Raw genomic sequence first — 18,950 nt, 5'->3', positions numbered from 1 at the left:
GCTCTCTAATTTCCTTCTATTAATTTGAAAGTTACAGTACCAAATTAATTTCTAAAGTTAACATTCAAACACTGAACTTGGAACACCTCCCTCCTACAGGGACCATGGAAAGATCCTAGATTAAATTTTAGACTTAATAAAATATTTAATATGTAATTTATTTCCTCCTAGAATGAGAATGATTTGGCACTTCCTTATTATGTTTAATCAATCTAAAATTCAACATCATCAGAGAATATGTTGGAGAAAAATGTTTGCGCTCGTATGTATGGGTTAAAATGTAAAATCCCTCCAAATATTTCCATGTGAGATTATTGAGCCCATTGAGGACGTTTTATCCACAGCTCTGCCATGCTGCTGTCCCTGTGTCACACGGGATTTTTATTCCCAAAGGTGCAACTAATCTCAAATTTGTCCTACTTGGCCTAAGTTTCCATATTACACTCCAACTGTCATTATGTGGTTTTGATTTGGAGTGTGTTAAATGTGCAGGTCATTTTGTGTCACTGCAGGCACTGAGCATGTTTTTCTTTTATTTTATCTCCAAACAAACATTTTCTCTGGTTGTTTTCCATTACAGAGACTGAGATTATTGACTGTTTTTTTTTTTTTTTTTAAACTCACCATTTTTGAAGAAGTTGGTTCTACGCTTTACAGCGACAGCACTTCATGTGTATTTGTGCAATCATTGAAACGTGTATGGGTGTATGAATGAGCCTAATACAACAGACCGCAAAGAGATATGATATTTTGGTGATAATTTGTCAGGAATGATAAGAGACTCAATGATTTTTCCTCTGGGGAATTATTTAAAAAAAATACTTTTTCTGGTCACCAGTCTCTAATCTTTCAGTTAAGACTGAGATGAATGCATAATTCAGTTATCAAACAGAACAGATAACCCATTACTTATTCCATTATTCATTACTTTGCGTATCATTATTAGCTGTCATCAGATATGTTACAACATCAAATATCTATCAAATAGATAGACTGCAATAATAAAATGATTTGGAGGAGCCAATGGATTAACTGCACATACACAGCACACTGCTGTGGGATCTCTGTCCCTCCAATGTTGCCAATAAATGATCACAATAGTCCACTCACTGTCATTCTGTTGCCAAAAAAAGGATTTCAAAGTGAGAAATTTAAACCCAGATGAGAGAAGGAAAGCAATAACTATGACTCAGTGTGAAGCAAAAACCCAGCAGCATGTTCAGGATTGGATGAGGAAAATCTAAAAGTAATGAATAATATTTGCAGATTAGAGAGCGGCAGAGCTCTTACCTTATCAGCTGATCTGAAGCCAGTGAGGAGCTCAGAGAGTCGTCGTCTCTCCTTCGGCATTTGCTTTCTCTCCTGCTCTCCCTCCTCCCTCCTCGTCCTCTCTCTCTCTCTGTCAGCAGATTGGGTCTTTGGCATTCAGAACCTGTGATGGAAGAGCAAGTCTACCCACTTAAACAGCTTTCAGGTTTTAGATTTAAATTATGGTTTTAAATGAAAGGATAATCTGTTTTCTTTTCTTTTTTTCTTACCTGAATTTTGTAGTTTGACCATCCTTTCTATCATTATGGTCCAACAAAGTCCAACTGTGCAAGAGAGATGATTGGTCAGGTAATCAGAGAAGCTCTAAATAAGCCTGAACCACTTTATTTGGAGATAAAACTGAAAGTGCACCACACGTGCCCATAATAATCTTTAATTGCACATGAAATCTGAGCACATGCACTACAATGTTAAGTACAATAGGTCATCTCAAGATCTTAGCATTTACTTTGAGTAAAATATTATTACTACCAATAGCAAGAGTAGCTAAAAACTGAAAAATAAGACTCAGGATGTGCTACAGTAAACAACCATAAAGAGATGCAAAATTACCACAAGGAGATGCAATATGACCACAAAGAGACACAAGAGAAACAAAATGACCACCTTTTACTCTGGGAATCTTCCTGTTATGTAGATGGGGTGGTGGGCCTTCTACATGTCCATGACCAGGGCGTTGTGGTCCATGGCTGTAAAGCTGCCTCTTGTGGTTCTGTGTAAACAACCAAGGGTAGCATATTTGAGGAGATTCATAACGCCAATATTGCCCAGTCTCTGTGAAAAAGGACCTTAAATCAGTGGAGTGCGTCTCTAAGATGAAACTGCACCCTGCGCAGATTACTGTGCAGAAGCAGTCACTCAGGTTGATGTGCTTTTTCCTGATGAATCTCAGTGGTAAAATGAAGCTTTAACTGGCTGTATAAACTGTAATAAGGTTCATGACATCAGCAGCTTTGTTTGACAGTGGTGTGCAGTTGAAGATGCCAGTCTGTGCATCCTGAAGCGGGGCCCTTGGACCGTTAGGAATCTCTACGTCCTATCTGCTTCCTCCAACATACAGAACAAATATCCATCCATTCATAATCTATACCGCTTATCCTCCAAGGGTCACAGGAGGCTGGAGCCAATCCCAGCTGACACTGGGCGAGAGGCAGAACAAATATATTTAACATAAATATCATGTGGAGCTTACATGACTGTTCTTAAAAAGTTTGGAAGTCTGAACAGGTGGATCAAACAGATCAAACTGGACACACAATCATGAAACGTGTTGAAGTTGAAAAGCTGTTAAACAGTTCAGCAGTTAAGGAGTCTCTTTTTCAGGAACATACTTCTTTTAAATTCACTGGAGCTGCTCAGCACTACTACAGTCTGCTCTGTTGGCTACTGAACAGCATCACTGAAGCAGCGTATTAAAGACAATTTTTAATAATTACAATTCCACTGTGATTCATGTTATTGCTCACATCCTGAGTGTTATGAAAATGTGTTATTTTACCTGATTAGTTGTTACACAAAGCAGCTATTTAAAATAATAGCTGTGTAAATGCTGTAATGTACCTCCACAACAAACAGGATGACCAAATTAAGGGATATTTTTGTAAAATGTATTTGAAAAGCCTGGCAGACATCTTTCTGGTTTTGATTTCTCAGACTGAGTAGTTATGAAATAAAGCCAGTATTAATGCAATCACAGAAAGTTCACTATTGACAGAAAGCTTTCTTTTGAGCAGAAAAATGCAGAAATCAAAGAATGAAAAAGCAGAAGCGGCACAACTCTCCTTGTCTTACAGAGGCACTTGATGATGCTCTCTAACTTTCGCATTAACATAAAAGGGTCAGCAAAACATGCCTCAAAGAGTAAAACTTCTGGCCTTAAAATTGCTATTTTGACAGAACCTTTTAAAATGTGACAGGAGGCATATCATTGAATGACCTGAACTGCTTGCTTGGCTGAAAACTGGAGTTTGAAAACTGGAGTTTCCAGACAAAACAGTGCTTTCCAGTGATGTCATGGTTTTGTATTGAGAAATAAGAAACCAAGTAAAGCAACACAGGTTTAAACGTCATTTGTGCCACACACATGTAGAACCAGCTATAGCTGACTGTGTGGTAACATGGAGATGATTAGGACAAACCTTAGTTACTGTAACCACTCTTAAAGAGCAGAAACCTCAGGGTGTTGATTGACTTAGTGCAGGAAGAACGTACAGTATGAGGAGAAGATGGCCGCCATGAAGTGGAGACGCAAACTGATAGAAACCAGAACACCTGAAATAGACAAACACAGTGCCATTTTATGTAAAATGATAAAAAGATAAAAGATTGATCTTAAAAGATAAAAGATTTTAAATGTTCTTACCTGTTTGGTAGGGACAGTCACATAGAGGTCAGCAGTTTTCCAGTCTGTCCCTTTAAAGGATGAACACTGATATTTGACGTGCTGCCTCGTGTGTTATACATTCATAGTGATAGTAAGCATACCAGTTAATCACACCAGGCATTCTAATACCATATACATAAACTGTAATCTGAGTAGACAAACTCATGACATGCAGTAAAACATCTGCAAAATATGATGTGGTACAACACCTCTGCAGTAAATCCCACCTTAGCAAGTTTTAAATTTCATTTCATGTTGTGACTGTTAACAATGAGGTGTCGACTAAACTCCACAGTCATTTTTGGAGCCGTAATTTATGATATTTTAATATAATGGTAAAAGAAACAGTGTTGAGACTTAAGCAAGAACTATCTGTGTCTAATTAATCAGTACGGAAAGTTTTGTATTAAACATTGTACTGCTCTAACATCAATACCTCACGAGATCCGGAGAAACACGACAGCCGAGGGTCTGTATTACTTCTGCTTAATCACTGTACCATTAAAATACAACATGATGGTGTCATCTAGTGGCAACACTTTGCAAGTTAAATACAGTAAATGGCCTGGTCATGGAGACCTTTATTGTAAAATTAGGTTTCATCACATCACAATTAATATTTGCATATTACGAGCATACTACTGCTTGGCTGTACAATATACTGAAGGTTAAAACTTAAATTCTGTGTTTAAAAAAAGAACAAAAATAAAATGTAAGTACTCAAAAACACATTTTCACTGAGACTATTTTGTTCACCAGGTTTCTAAACACTCCAACACAACTAAACGCTACAGGGTTTTTCTTTTTTTATAAAAACAAACAAAAAGAGCAGAGCAAAACAACACATAACAAACACAAAAACCCATAAACCCCTACAATTCTAAATCTGTATCTCTATCAGCTACGTGAAACTGAACATTAAAAGCACTGCCAAAGTCGAAACCAATCCCAACATGTTTACGTGTTAAGATTAAAAACGTTTACACAGAATTATGCATCCACTTGACTTTCAAATGTAAAGTCATGTAAAATTCTGTACACTCTAAGGCACTTGTGGCAGCCACAATCTTTTATACATAAAAAGGCACAGAAAAATTCATCTGTGCACGTCTTCCCTGTAAGAAAAGTATACATACACATTCAGCATCAATTTGTACGTTTACCATAAATTTTGCAACATTAAAATCAGCACAGGACATGAGCAGTGTGACTAATATTTACAGTCTTAGAAATCAACTGGTCCTTTTTTGAGATGGATCAAAGCTGAAGTATTGGACAGGTTGCTCACGTCACGGTTACACAACCAGGCTCTCCCGACTCACAGCTCCATTCTGTAAGATAAGAAAAGTGATGTCCAGTTAATCCTAAATGGATAAAATCATATTTTAGATATTACAAACATATCATTAAAAAGAGGCAGAAATTTCCTTAAGTAGCTGTAGATTTTAACAGATGTTACTCAAACTGGAGTTACAATTGCATTTATCGGGGACTATTTTCAGCCACAAATTAACATATCATGTGGCAGCAGTGCAGATTTTCACACTCAGCAGTCTAGGGTTTACTCACAAGGGTGTAAAAAACTATTTTAAAAAACATCCAGTGAGTTGCAGGTCTGTGGACAGAAACGTCTTGTTGACTCTCTCATTTCAGTGCTCCAGCCTATCTGAGTTATTGTTGCTGACCACGTGTATTCTTTTTTGGCCACAATTTACCATTCTCTACTGGCTATTTCCAACATGATAATGTACCATGTCACAAAGCAAAAGTCATCTCAAACTGGCTTCATGAACATGACAAGTGGTCAGGGCACTTCACTGGCCTCACCATTAGGCCTGAAGAATTTAAAATATTATGAAAATAGCAAAATGGTAGGGAGGCACATTGTATCACAACATACCATTATAAATTAAGCATTATCGTGTTACACAAATGCCCTGGCCCACAAATCCACATGTAATGGAACATGCTTGCTTAATACAGATCCAAGCAAAAATCACGCCGTCACTCTTTTTTTCCCCCCCTGAAAATTTTATAAAAAAATTCCCCCTAAAATCGTGACTCATATCGCAATCGCAATATCTGTCAAAATAATCACAATTTGATTTATTTTGCATATAGTTCAGAATGAGCAGCTGAAAAAACAGCAGAAATTATGTGATGTAATTATGTCAACATGGACGAGAGTCTCAAAGGAATGTTTCCAACATCTTGTGGAATCCACACCACGAAGAACTGAGGCTGTTGTGAGAGAAAACTGAGACTTTACCTGGTATTAGTATGGTGTACAGTGTAATAAAGTACTAGGTGAGTTCCTAATTACGTGTAGTGAGTATTTACAGCAACAAGACAGGGTATGCTGGACTGACTCAAAATAAACTACGGTGCACATGTTCATGATAATGAAGGAACATAGCCGGTGCAATGGTGTGGCTTTCTGATAATAATGGAGCTCTATGGGACGGAGGAATAAGCTGTATAGGATTTGGCTTCTTAGGCAATACTTAGAAACAATACATTGTTGTGTTTTATCTTTTCAGGAGTTTTGCTGACAATAAGTAAAACACAGACTTATACTTCAATCTTCCAGCTGGCTTACTCACGATCTGTCTCATCACAGAAGTCATACATCGTACAGAGGCATACATCACAACAATTGAAAGTTGTCACCCTTAAACTGCTTTTATGAATGTGAGTTTTGCTGTGACTAACCTTACGGAGGTTGCTTTTCTTTGAAGATGACACACTTTCATCTTCACTGTAAGGTGGAGGTGGAGGAGGTGGGTAATCATCACGGCGCCCTGGGTAGCCAGAGGGTGGGATCTGAGGAAGAGGTGGAGCTCCACGAGGTGCCCTCCCCCGATCTGAGCGGTCACTCTCGCTGTCCAGACGCTCCCGGCTGCGTGCTCGCTGCTGCTCGCCCATCCTCTTCCTCTCCATTGCCTCTCGCAAGAAGCTGTCATCGTAATCATCTCGCCCGCCCCTGGGAGCGCCGGCATACCGGCGATCCCTCTCCAGGTCCATCAGATCATCACGGCTGCGGCTGCGTCTGCCTTGAAGGCCGCCGTAGGCTCCTCCCTCTCCTCTTCGACGATCGTCTGGGGAGTAGTCACGACGCCGGCGGTCGTCAAAGTCGCGGCTGTGGCCACTGCGGGCGCTGCTGCTCCACTCATCATCCGAGCTAAAGAGACAAGGTAGCAAATTTAGAGGAAACAGAAACATACTACCTTTTACTCTGTCATTATATTTGCTGCTGAACTGAATTTAAGGACAAGTTCATCTTAATCCTAATAGCTGTGTTCTCAGTTCCAGTTTATACAATAGTCTTGTTTAGCTGAAACCCAGGCACTAAACACTGCACACAAGGCCACTAAACGGTGAGATTCATAGTTTTAAAATGATTTAAATATTTCCTATACAGCAATAAACATGACATTTAACAAACTACAACCACTGACAATCACCAGGTAGATATTTTCAGAAGTTTTGATTAACTGGGAACTGTGAGCTCTACTTCAACAAACACAGATCATACTTTGAAAACAGCACTGCAAAGTTGAAACTTCTAAGGAAGTTACTGAGCACACTGTGGTCAGCTATTCAGAGAAAAAAAAGGCTGCACTGTGTGGGAGAGCAAAACTACATCAGCAGACCTGGCAAAGACTGGCGTTTTACTGTGTCTCCCATATGAAAAGAATATATGAAGTAGAGACTTACTGTCTTATGACTGAGATTTTCAAATACAGAATGACTTGAATACAATTTAGATTTTAAGACATTTTAAGAATAAAATAAACAATAATAATAATAAATAACCAAAAAAACAGCAGGATGTGAATACAGGCAATATATATAATCAGCATAGAGCCATCAGCCATCCATAACATACAGAGTATGACTGTTTGGAAAGCATTTTATATCTTAACACATTCATGTACTATAAAAATTTTACATATTTAGCAAAATTGAAGAAAATGGTAAATACAGCTAAATGCAGTTGGAATAATGAATCCATAATCTCCTTCTGCCTCTTTAGCAAACTAAATTTTACCTCCAGCCCCCCCTTAAAATGCAATAACAATTTGTGTAACTACATCAGTGGCTTTTAAAATGATGTTATTTGTTTCTGCAGTTGCAGTGTGTGCTCATATATTATGTTGATCATTCATTAGAGACAAAGATAACATAATAACATAACTGTAAGATCGACAGTAAGATATTAGTTTGCATCATTACTGACTGAGGTTAATAAGTGAAACTTCAAGTTCAAACAAGAAATTGCAGGTTTTCATCGTTGTTAAACAATTGTTAAACAATTGCTAAACTAACATCATTACAAAGACCCATATTTTGCTACGTTTGAATCTTCTACTTTGGGCCCTAAACAACAGTACTGCAGAGGCACTTCTGGCAAAAAGTCTAGGTGCAGATTTTGTTCAGCTAAAACCTACATACTGACAGTGTAAGCATACTGACAGCAGATTAAACCACAAAACTACCCGTATGTAGTCACATTTTATTTTGGGAAGCCCCACCTCGTGCACAATAATAACTGGAAGCCCACAGTTCACATTTCTGAGAATTCTTATACACATTTCTCGGTATTCTTAGATCCACCTCTGAACTCTAATAATTTTTTTTACATTTTACTCACTTAAAGTATAGTGCATTACGTACTGCAATGGAAGAACAGCTCCAAACTAAAATAAAATATGCAAATTATGAGGGTAAGCAACAGCTTTGGTATGACCTAATTCTCTATTTAGGCATGATCCAAATCTGCCTACTGAAGATATATTGTTATCTTCAAAATCTTCCCTTTAAAAATAAGTACACTAAAATGTTTCTAATCTTATATAATTTGTTCACAGTTATGGGGAAACAAAGAACATACTCCCTCATCGTGTTCACAAACATAACTTATCGTTTATCTGCATAATACACAGCTGAATAAAAGATGAAAGGGAAGTTGAGGTTGATGCCCAACAGTTTCTATATCCCCTAGATGTAGATGAGTGAGGTTGGTAAAATATGGTTTTGTTCGGAGAAGACCTGAGTGCACATGTTGAACTGAACCACAAGCAAGTAAAATAACAGCAAAACAAAAAGGAGAAAATAAAAAAGGGATATTATTCTGATCATGCTGAGCACCTCTCAGCTTTAGGTAAAGACTTAACTACAACTTAAAACTGTCATCTCCATTTCTCACACACACGTAAGAATGCATGCATGCACACTTAATTGTTTTGGAGATTTACTGAGTGAAGACGACTGATATGCAAAAATTACTTTTAATCTAAATTGAAATTCACAACACAGCTAAGTATCCAAAAAGTAAAGGGGTATGAATATTTTTCTGAAGGCAATAAATGTAATCAGTGATAATCTGTGATGATGTGATAAGGGAGGCTACAGCCCAACTAATACTGGCTTACTGAGGCTGATACCACTATCAATATTTGTAGGTGAATCCTGCAGTTGAAAAATAAACCCATTTGTGCTTTCTGGTGGACCTCCTGGGGGTCCTACAGTCAACTCTGGATGGGGGAAGAGGGAAGCATCACAGGCTTGTAACCACAGTCCAGGCCCAAGAAGTACAAAAAGATTGTTCATTTAATTTAGTTCTCAGTTTCTAAGCAAAGACAATTTTCCTCTCATTTACATATTTTATCTCCAAGCACAGGGGAATTTATCTGTGTGCTTAGAAACTGGAACTAAATAAATAGTTAACAGTAATAGTACATAGAGTAATCTGATACATCTGGTACCAGCAGGGACCTGAAATTATTGTTAAACTTTGTGACTGTTGTATCATCATTTATTACATTTAATCTAGAATGTCCTAAATGGTTTGGTAATGGTAAGAAGAAGATCTTGCTCAGGGAAATAAGACTCACCCTCTCCTTCCTCTGGGCTCATCTGGGCGCCGTTGAGGTGGGTAGTTGTCTCGGTCATAACGGCGTCCGATGTCGTCAAGGTTGTCCATGGAGCGAGCGCGAACACGATCCCCTACGTAGCCTCCGCCACGGCGGGGGTAGTCATCACGACGGCGGCCCTGCTGCGAAACACTGCTGATGGTGCTCATAGCTTCATCCTGGTCATAGACCGTGGCCAAAGGTGGTGGCTGGGAACGACCCCCGCGGGCCCGAGGCTCAAGGCTGTCGTGCAGGGAACTGACTTCGCTCATATTGTCCACTGAAGGAGGAGAGCAGAGGGGAAGAGATTATAGGTAAGGCAGAATAAATAAAATGGTGTCTGGTTGAAGGGCACAAAGTAGGTAGCTACTTAAAAGGCCCTACAGCCTGCATGCCACAAACAACGAATCTCAAGTTTTAAGTTTTTAATTTTATAATTTATACAGTACACTTTTTAAATGATATAAAATACATTCACTTTTCATGTGTAAATTTTAGTTGAATGTTGCTGTGTGTATTTGCACACTGGTAAAAATACTGGTCAATTTTACACCAGTCTTATTTGTCACTATCATTTCAAAAGCAGAAAACAAAACTAAACTAAAATGTGATACCAGTGGGCAATAATTTAACAGTTTACGTTCGTAACAACTGCCTTGTTTGTTTTTCTGCTGATATGTTCTTCTTTGCTCAGACAGGGTCATTTATGCTTACAAACTATTATACAACATGGTCAAACAATAACCGTAACTGAAACCTTCCGCTGGCTTCAGATGAAATGAATCAATCAGTAAAAGTGAAAGAGGTGCCATTATGTCAGCACTCATGTAACATTTACCGTTGCTTATGGTTTTCCCCAGTGCAATCAACCACAATGGAAAACAGTCCAATGCATCTTGTCAATCCAACTGTGTTATATATTGTGTTATAAAAAATTTTACATATTCAAACTGTAATATTTACATATGTATGTATATAATTTTTTTTAAATCAGAAAAATATTCTTATTAATGCTGTGATGGGAGGAAATGGGGTCCAATAGCATTTTTGACATTAAACCACAGAGACCAAACAACAGATAACATGAATGTGGCCACAAAGCTAAAGGGATCCAGGTATTTAACCAACATGGAATCCACACTTTCACCAGAAGTTGATATATTTTTTTCCCACAGTAGTCTGCGGCACAGTTGGCACGAAACTGTGACCAGAATAGCATGAAGTCATCCGTCACTCACAGCGGTTGTAGTTGCCAGGTCTTGATGGGTCTAATTTGGCCAGTTCCCTCTCCATATAGTAAATGGCACGTGTGGCGTTCCCATCAGGGTCCACCTGGATACGATACCCACTGCGAGCTGGAGAGCAGAGGAGAGGGGGGTCAGATTTCAGCTTCTGTAGCCTCATGCCAGAACATTCTCATGTTCTTAATCTAATCCTGTTACTTTTAACTGCACAAAGTTGTTGTAAATCTCTCATTTCCACCTGATGAATGCCACTTGTTCTGGATGAAGTGCAAATTCATGAGATTTCATATTTGCATAGTCACTGAATATCCCTATTACGAGGAACATTAAAAAATATTAAGAGAAATAGAAAAGCTTGGACGTGTAATTTCAAAGGAGTTTTACACAAACTTTTAATTAGTAGCTTTAAAAAATACAGACAAGACTCATTTCAATGACATGGTAATGTGGATGTTATAGGTAAGCGTGACACTAAGGGGCAACAATAGTCATTAAAATGCTTATGTAATATGTTGAGTATTAATAGCTAAACACCTTAGCTAGGATTTTATTTGAACTTATTCACATCATAGAGTACAACTCATTTCACAAATTTTACTCGTAGCAAATCAAAGTGGAGACACGTGAAAATATTCCTCCTGTCTCATCATCTGAAGTTTCTCTAAGTGCATGGGTTTTGCGGTGCAGATGTCAAGGCAAGAAAACCCCACCCACATTAAATACCATAACTTTTGTGGGTTTTTTTCCCTTATGTACTTACTGTTGTCCCCTCCACCGTCTTGGTCATGCAGCAAAGGCACCTGGGAGCCCTGTCCAACTGCACAGAAACAACAAAGCATATTTAAACAAGGCTTTAGCAACAAGTTCTTATTAAACTTGTAGTTTCAGTTGACTGAATTTTACTGTGCTCACCCTAGTCTAACACATAATGAACTACAGAAATTACTCATCATGCATTCTGGGGACTCAAGAAACACAAGTTTTGTTTTACTGTAAGCAATTCTCACCTGAGCTGGCACCATCATATTCACGACTGTAACCGTTCTGAGGTGGGGGTCCAACTCCATTGGGCAGAGGAAGCATGGGTACAGCAGGCTGGTTCATTAGTTGGCCAGTATATGCTGGCTGAGCATACATACTGGGAGCATAGAGGGTGGGGGCATACTGGCTGGGCAGACCTTTCTTCACTGCTTTTCCTGCCTCGTACACTGTAAAATAAAAAATTAGTAGCAAACCAATTGGATGTTGACTCTGGCTTCATATGTACTATACAGACATGAGAATAGCATCTAGTTTCTTATCTAACTCTATATACAGTTTCATGGGATATCATTTTTCTGTTTAGCGATGAAACTAAAAACTCAGATTGTACTTTATCAACCTTGTGGTTAGCTCTATAGCACATGCTCTATAATAAAATAAATAAACAATCTGAACCAAATGAGGCAGGTTTGCTTCTTCCTGAAGTAAGCTGTGCATTGTAGGTAAATTAAGACAAAATAATGCGCATAAAAAAGCACAACAGTACAGTGCAACAATACATGACATGAACAGGTCCAGTAAAATTTTACAACTCTCAGATTTTAATGGTTACATTCTGGCTGTGTACAACGTGAAACAATTTCATACGGATAGTGAAATAATACAGGACCCGTTTGCAACATGTCATAATCACGCTGCATCAAGACCTTAATTTGATTAACTCACTTGTGTTAAATATCATTGTAAGGTCATGGAAACAAAAACATTTCTCAACCTGAGATTAAATCAGGCTTCATGTTTGTGCTTGACTATGCAGATATCCTGTACTCTCATGATGCTTGAGCTATAATGAAACAGTTTACACCTACGCCTCCTACTTCATTACAGGAGATGAATATCAATATCATGCAATACATTAAAAAGTAGGCTGGTCCTCGCCAGCAACAAGACAACAACCATATGTTATTATTTTTGTTTATAAATATACATTTCTAAAGCTGCCTTAGTGTATCACATCTTCACACAAATTAAAAAAAATACTGTTCCTGAGACCAGATCCCAGGACCAGCTAACTCTAAATACCAGGCAATTAAACACTGAACTTGGACAAACTGTGCTCCAGCATTCTGCAACATATAAAATTACAAGAATTACAAGGGACTTTAAGGCTTCAATAATTTTAACTTTTAACTTTGGGTTAGGGTTAGGGTTAGGGTTAGGGTTGTCTGTGAGTGTTTCTGATGCTGTCTGTATGTGCTTGTGTGTATTTTAATAATACATTAAGTACAGTACAGTAGTAATTTTATAAATTAATTTACAGTCAAATTTGTTGAATGGACATTTCACATGTGTAATCAAAGGCCTGATCTGTATTGTGATTCTTTATATTTAAATAAACACACACACACACGCACACACACGCACACACAATAACCTGATACTCTAAACATCTATAAGCAGCCAAAGAACTTCAACAACCAAGTGAGCTGACTTGACTCACAGGACAGCTGGAAAGTACCCGCTAATCCATCCTTTGAGCTTAGCTAATTTGTAACCACAACAGATTCTACTTTGAGGAATGTAAACATGCTTTTGTCTACAAAACATTTTTTTTCATTTAACAAAACAATTTTACAACAAGTTTAATGTCTCAGTGCAGCCATTTATGAAATGCAGTCAAACATTGGTAAAACTAGAATTTAAATCAGAAACTGATCAGAGGAGTTTGAATCTGACCAGATATTCGATGGAAGCTTCTGGTACTTGGCAATTTTCACCACTGGCTACTTCACACATGTGTTTCAGTCTAAAAAAGTAGTGAAGTTTGATATCCAACCCTATGGTTATAACCAGTACAAGAAAGACAACAAGTGGTACTTACATGCTCGTGGGCAGCAGCAGCGGTCGGGGCAGCAGGGGCAGCTGACGTAGCAGCAGCAGGTATGTGGACAGCACTGACACCAACAGATTCCTATCAGGATCAGCAGCAACAGGAAGCCCAAGACCACCAAAACAACCAGGAGCCAGTCTGTATGGACCAGCAGGCAATGTTAGATACATTTATATCAAAGATGTCTCCTTTAAGAAGTGACACAAGTCAGGAAAATAAAGTTGTTGTTAGAGAGCAGAGGAGGGGTGGGGGTGGGGGGGTCAGATTTCAGCTTCTGTAGCCTCATGCCAGAACATTTTCATGTTCTTAATTTAATCTTGTTACGCTAATACAAGTGTTCCAAGTAAAATTCACCAAACACTTTTAACTGCACAAAGTTTTTTCCACCTGATGAATGCCACCTGTTCTGGATGAAGTGCAAATTCATGAGATTTCATATTTGCATAGTCACTGAATATCCCTACTACAAGGAACATTAAAAAAATATTAAGAGAAATAAGATGATATATAGATAAAAAGTTGTTTTTTTTCATATAATTAAGAAAAATAAACATAAAGCTCATGATAGCTTGCAGATATATTTATCTTGCAGTTTTTGTGTAACTTAGACTTTAGAGTAAAAGAGATTCTGCTTTGGCTGGATTTTCTAAAAAAAAAAAAAAAAAATTCCCTCAGCAGTAATATGTAAATATATCCCTATAGAGCAGTCAACTAGAGAACAGCAGAAGTTTGTCACTTAACCAAGTCAGTATAGACTCCTATAGCACAACAGTATAATCATAGCCCTGCTGCTTTTTGTATTTCAGTGAAAACAATCTGGTTGAATCATTGGATCATCATTTAAATGACCACTCAGATCAACAAAGTATCTTAGATACAGTATTTCTGAAAGTACTGTCAAACCAGTAAAGCTGGTTTGTTACCGAGGCATGATTCCTCTTTGCAAGCTCAGGCAACACATGCCACTTAGGAAAGAAACAACAACAGCAAAGAGAAGGGAGATACTCTATGCTAAAATGAATTATCTATAATGGAAACTGGATTAGCAAAACACATAGGGAAAAGAAAACATTATTTGGCTGTGTTCACCGATAAGAAAATGTGTGCTGAATGTTCTTTTGTTGCAAGAAGGCAGGGCCACAGACTATCTGCCTAACCACTGAAAGTCACACATGGGAGCTGAGCCATGTTAAAGAAAGAGAAAATGGAGGTAGATTAAAAAAAAAGAGAGTGTGAGGTTGAGAAGGTTAAGTGAAGTGTAACACAAACAGAACAGTTGGTTTCAACTAATTATGTTGACACATTTCTACCCCATAACAGGATGTTTGTTAAATGCAGAGGCCTGTTTATATTTCCTCCTGTCTGTGCACATGGATTACAGTCTTGGCCTGAAATATTTTCAAAGTCTAAGGCCGATATTGTTCAAATTACTTAACAAACAAGTTTAGATTTCCAAATCTTTTAAAAAATAAAAAACACACACAACCTGAGTGACCTCAAGTGAAGCAGCTCAGATGTTGTGTAAGAAATGTTTGCCAATCCTATCTCCTCAGCAACTAAACCTTTCCCTCATACCCGCCTAGTGTAGGAGTAAAACATGACTGAGCTATATCAAGGGGCTTGTACTACCTTCCATAACCAGTAAGTCAATGCCAGGCAGGAGGTCAGTAGTATTTGACTTTCTCTCTGTGAAAGAAAGATAAAGCCAAAATTACTTAAAAGTGCCCCATGGTAATCTGTCTAATTTTACTAACTACAGTTATGACTCTAAAGACTTCCTATCCCAACTGCTGTGTTCTCTCTTGACTTTCAATCTGCACACAGACTAGTTCATCAGCCACTTGCAAAATCTGTCAGGCGAAGAGTAAACATTTGCTCTCAATTATTTTAAAACTCCATTACTTGCCTGTTTGTGAACTGGGGGGGAGGAAAGTGAAGAAAAGGGGAGGCATAGACTGGAAAAGAGGAATTGTGTGTGTATGTAAGTATGTATGTGTCAGAATGTGGCTCCATGCCTATGAAACAACCCACCTAGTACGATGAGCTCTGTGTAGTCTTCTCCATTACCAGAGAGGTCCTGGGAGGAAATCACCGAGCACACATAAACGCCACTGTCGCCCCATGCTGTCTGTGCGATGTTCAGGTCGGCATCTGTGAGAAACAACAGATGCACAGGTTTCATTTTTCATTTACAGCAGCAAGAGAAATATGTTATTGAGCAAATACTTATGTGTGTGTGTGTATTCTTCTACACTGGGTCCCATCCAACTTCACTGCAGCCTCACTACATCTTTACAGTTATAAAATCATGGTGTTGTCCTGGTCTTGATGGACTCACTCTTGACTCAGTGTCTTTTTTTTCTCAGCACACATTTATGAGTGAAAATCGAAACAGACATGTCTGTGTCAAAAGCTAGGCTAACCCAGTCAATCATTACAAGACAAAAGGAAAAGTGAAAAAGTTCAGTGGAGTCGACAGCATTTGCACAGCATTTTATGAGTGTGTGTATGCTTGTGTGTTTTGAGGAGAGAGCACTGCTCTGGAGACAGGCTGTGTGAAACGCAGACTGGAGCGATGGGCCAGATAAGCAGCAGCTGTTCCTCTGCAATTGCAGTTATCAGGTTAACGACTTCACTATGAACTACTGAGTAGAGTGGACACTCACTCACACACAAAGACTCATTATAAATCCACTGGTCTCAGTATGTCACCTCTGCATTACACTGCGCGTATTAAAAATATGAGTATGTGGCAAATTAACCTTTGAACCTTGAATCTTAATTCATGGGACAGCCTGATTCACATGTGATCAACAATTCTTTATCAACAATTCTCCCTGACCCACATAGATGTATTCATGCTAATTCAGTCTGAATGGCAGATATACACACAAATTCAAGTCTGACAAAGTCATCCAAAGCTCTGGCACAGAGAGAAGCTGTTGACTGACTGACAGTTGCAGCTGTTTTGTTTTTTAGCATAATTTTTTTTAGATGATAATGAAATGTTTTAAACCCAATTTTAACTATTAAGTCGATGGGATTTCAGAGTGTAGGTTTTGATTAACTCACTGTTTAGGATGCTGATCTTGCGGCCCTGGTACTCCTTGCCGAGGGTAACCGCATTGCCTTGCTTGGAGGCAACTATGCGCACCGTCCTCTGGCTGTCGGCACACTCGATGTTGGGGTCGTAGTTGGGGTTGTTCTGGGACAGGATGTTCTCAGCGCTGCTGGGATTCAGCGCAGCCTGGATGGGATCCCGGCAATACGATTTGTACCTCCATGTGACAACAGGGGGCTGAGTGGCAGTTGTCTGGTAGTTACAGGTGAGGGTGACGGGCTGGAAGAGGATGACAATGTACCTCTTGGTAGGGCACTGGACCGAGACGGCCATGGTGGACTCTAGATAGGAATTAAAAACACTTGTGATTTATATGGGTGAGACCAGGCAGCAGATGATGAGAAATCATATATGTGATATTGGGTAAAGACCTCTAACTACTCTACAAACCCCTAAGGCGTGGTACATGACAAACAATATTTCTTCAGAACTACTGGTATCACCAAGAGTGGGTGAGATGAGTCACCTCAGACGAGCTGTGTTTTCAAACTGACTTGCAACTTGAAATTATCAGAGAAAAGAGGAATGATTTATTCCAGGTTTTATACAAGAAACAACAAGACCTGTGATTTTGGTCACATGTGTAACTGGAGATGGTCACTTGTTAGAGGAAATGTTGCGATCTTTAACTAGACTTCCCTAATTCTCCTCAGTGAGTGGGATTATAAAAGAGCCATTACGTGTTTCAAGAGTCTTGTTTGAATCTCTTGAAGCTCTAATTCATTATATTATGTTTGCTATGTTTGTTGGGGTTTCCCAGACCTTGATGTTGACCAAACTTTATAACATTTTTGAGTCTGTGGTTTGTGGTACTGTTATACTGAATCTTTACCAAAAACTTGTGTTAACCACTCCCAGTGTGTGTGTGTGTGTGTCTGCTCAGACTTCCTCTTATCTACATAAAGTAACCCTATTGTTCACCTTAAATATAAAGGCCCTGCAGGAACGACAACACAGCATCAAAACAAAACAAAATTGTCAGACAAGTAGGTTCCAGGTGGCACATTCCACATTTACATTGCCATGCAGCATTTCTATCAGTGTTACTGACGTGAAATATGTCACCACACCTGATAAAATCCAATAAAAACGCTGTTTTTTATTACTCATTAGTGCTAACTTTTCACATTTTCGCGGAGGGTGTTGTTTGCAGGATTTTTTTAAATAATGTTGCCATGTTTTTTTAATCTAAAAAAATACCATTGTTAACAAATTACAAGTCAAATCTGTTTTTTGTAAAGGAACATTCTCAGTTCAATACAGCAAGTATCAACAAGAGGATTTTTATCGTCATAAGAGGTTACCTGTTTATTCGGTTTCAATACTATTCAATACTACTTCAATACTATTTTCGCACAAAATAATAGTCCACATCAACGAAAAATAGTGAAAACGGTGACTACAAGAAAAACGAATAGAAAAGTGTCAAAATTTAGTGAGACTACAGTGACAAGAGAAGCAGTGTTTATCAACGGACTTTTCACGGAAGAGGGCCCACCCTGTTTGTCAAAAAAAAAAACCCTGGCGAACTTACCTGTTGCCATTAAAGCGGCGATTATTAACGTCCAAAACATTTTTAATCCTCTTTTTTCGGCGTCTCAGTCGACGTAACTATTATTAATTTATCAAACACACTATCATAAACTTCAGGTTTCGCATAATATCGACCGCAACTGTACTTTTCCTCAGCCAGGTAGTGTCACCTCCATTTTGTGTCTTCGTATGTTGTAAACGAGGGGAGTACCTGAACGCCCCACGTCAGCGGGGCAGCCAACAGGTGAGCTCTCACAGACGGATTACGAAACACAGGGGTAGGGTACATTGTATGGGGTGGGAGTTTGTTTGCTCATGATGGATTAATTTCACAACATGGACCTGGAGGTGAGAGCAGGACAACATTGTAGAATACAGAAAACTTTCCCTGCCAATGTATTTTCGTTCGCTAAGCTAGAAATCTGACCACGAAACAACAGTGTTCCACCTACGCGCTAGTTGGTACGATCCAGACACTGATAACACTATCAAAGCACTGTTTGTTAATGTTCAACCCGTTTGTGGGAGCTCGTGTGTGTGTGTGTGTGTGAGA

General features: G+C 38.7%; 1 protein-coding gene across 2 annotated transcripts; it reads right to left on the bottom strand.

Moving 5' to 3' along the window:
• Nucleotides 1–4,273: 4,273 nt before the first annotated feature.
• lsr (lipolysis stimulated lipoprotein receptor) lies at nucleotides 4,274–18,630 on the bottom strand. Of its 2 annotated transcripts, XM_018699827.2 has the most exons (11): nucleotides 18,399–18,630; nucleotides 16,816–17,145; nucleotides 15,775–15,894; nucleotides 15,373–15,429; nucleotides 13,735–13,881; nucleotides 11,879–12,079; nucleotides 11,632–11,688; nucleotides 10,866–10,982; nucleotides 9,610–9,907; nucleotides 6,425–6,893; nucleotides 4,274–5,043 (listed from the first exon to the last, which is right to left on the bottom strand). In XM_018699827.2, the coding sequence occupies exons 1-11, from the start codon at nucleotides 18,436–18,438 to the stop codon at nucleotides 5,008–5,010; spliced, it is 1,872 nt and encodes a 623-aa protein (XP_018555343.1). In that variant the 5' UTR covers nucleotides 18,439–18,630; the 3' UTR covers nucleotides 4,274–5,007. The 2 variants fall into 2 exon arrangements, with proteins under 2 accessions (XP_018555343.1, XP_018555344.1); XM_018699828.2 differs by lacking the exon at nucleotides 15,373–15,429 and having other exon boundaries at nucleotides 18,399–18,628.
• Between the last annotated feature and the right edge of the window lie 320 nt (nucleotides 18,631–18,950).

This window comes from Lates calcarifer, linkage group LG15 (assembly GCF_001640805.2).
Source record: "Lates calcarifer isolate ASB-BC8 linkage group LG15, TLL_Latcal_v3, whole genome shotgun sequence".
Classification (NCBI taxonomy): Eukaryota; Metazoa; Chordata; class Actinopteri; family Centropomidae; genus Lates; species Lates calcarifer.
This window is presented reverse-complemented; position numbering and strand designations above follow the sequence as displayed.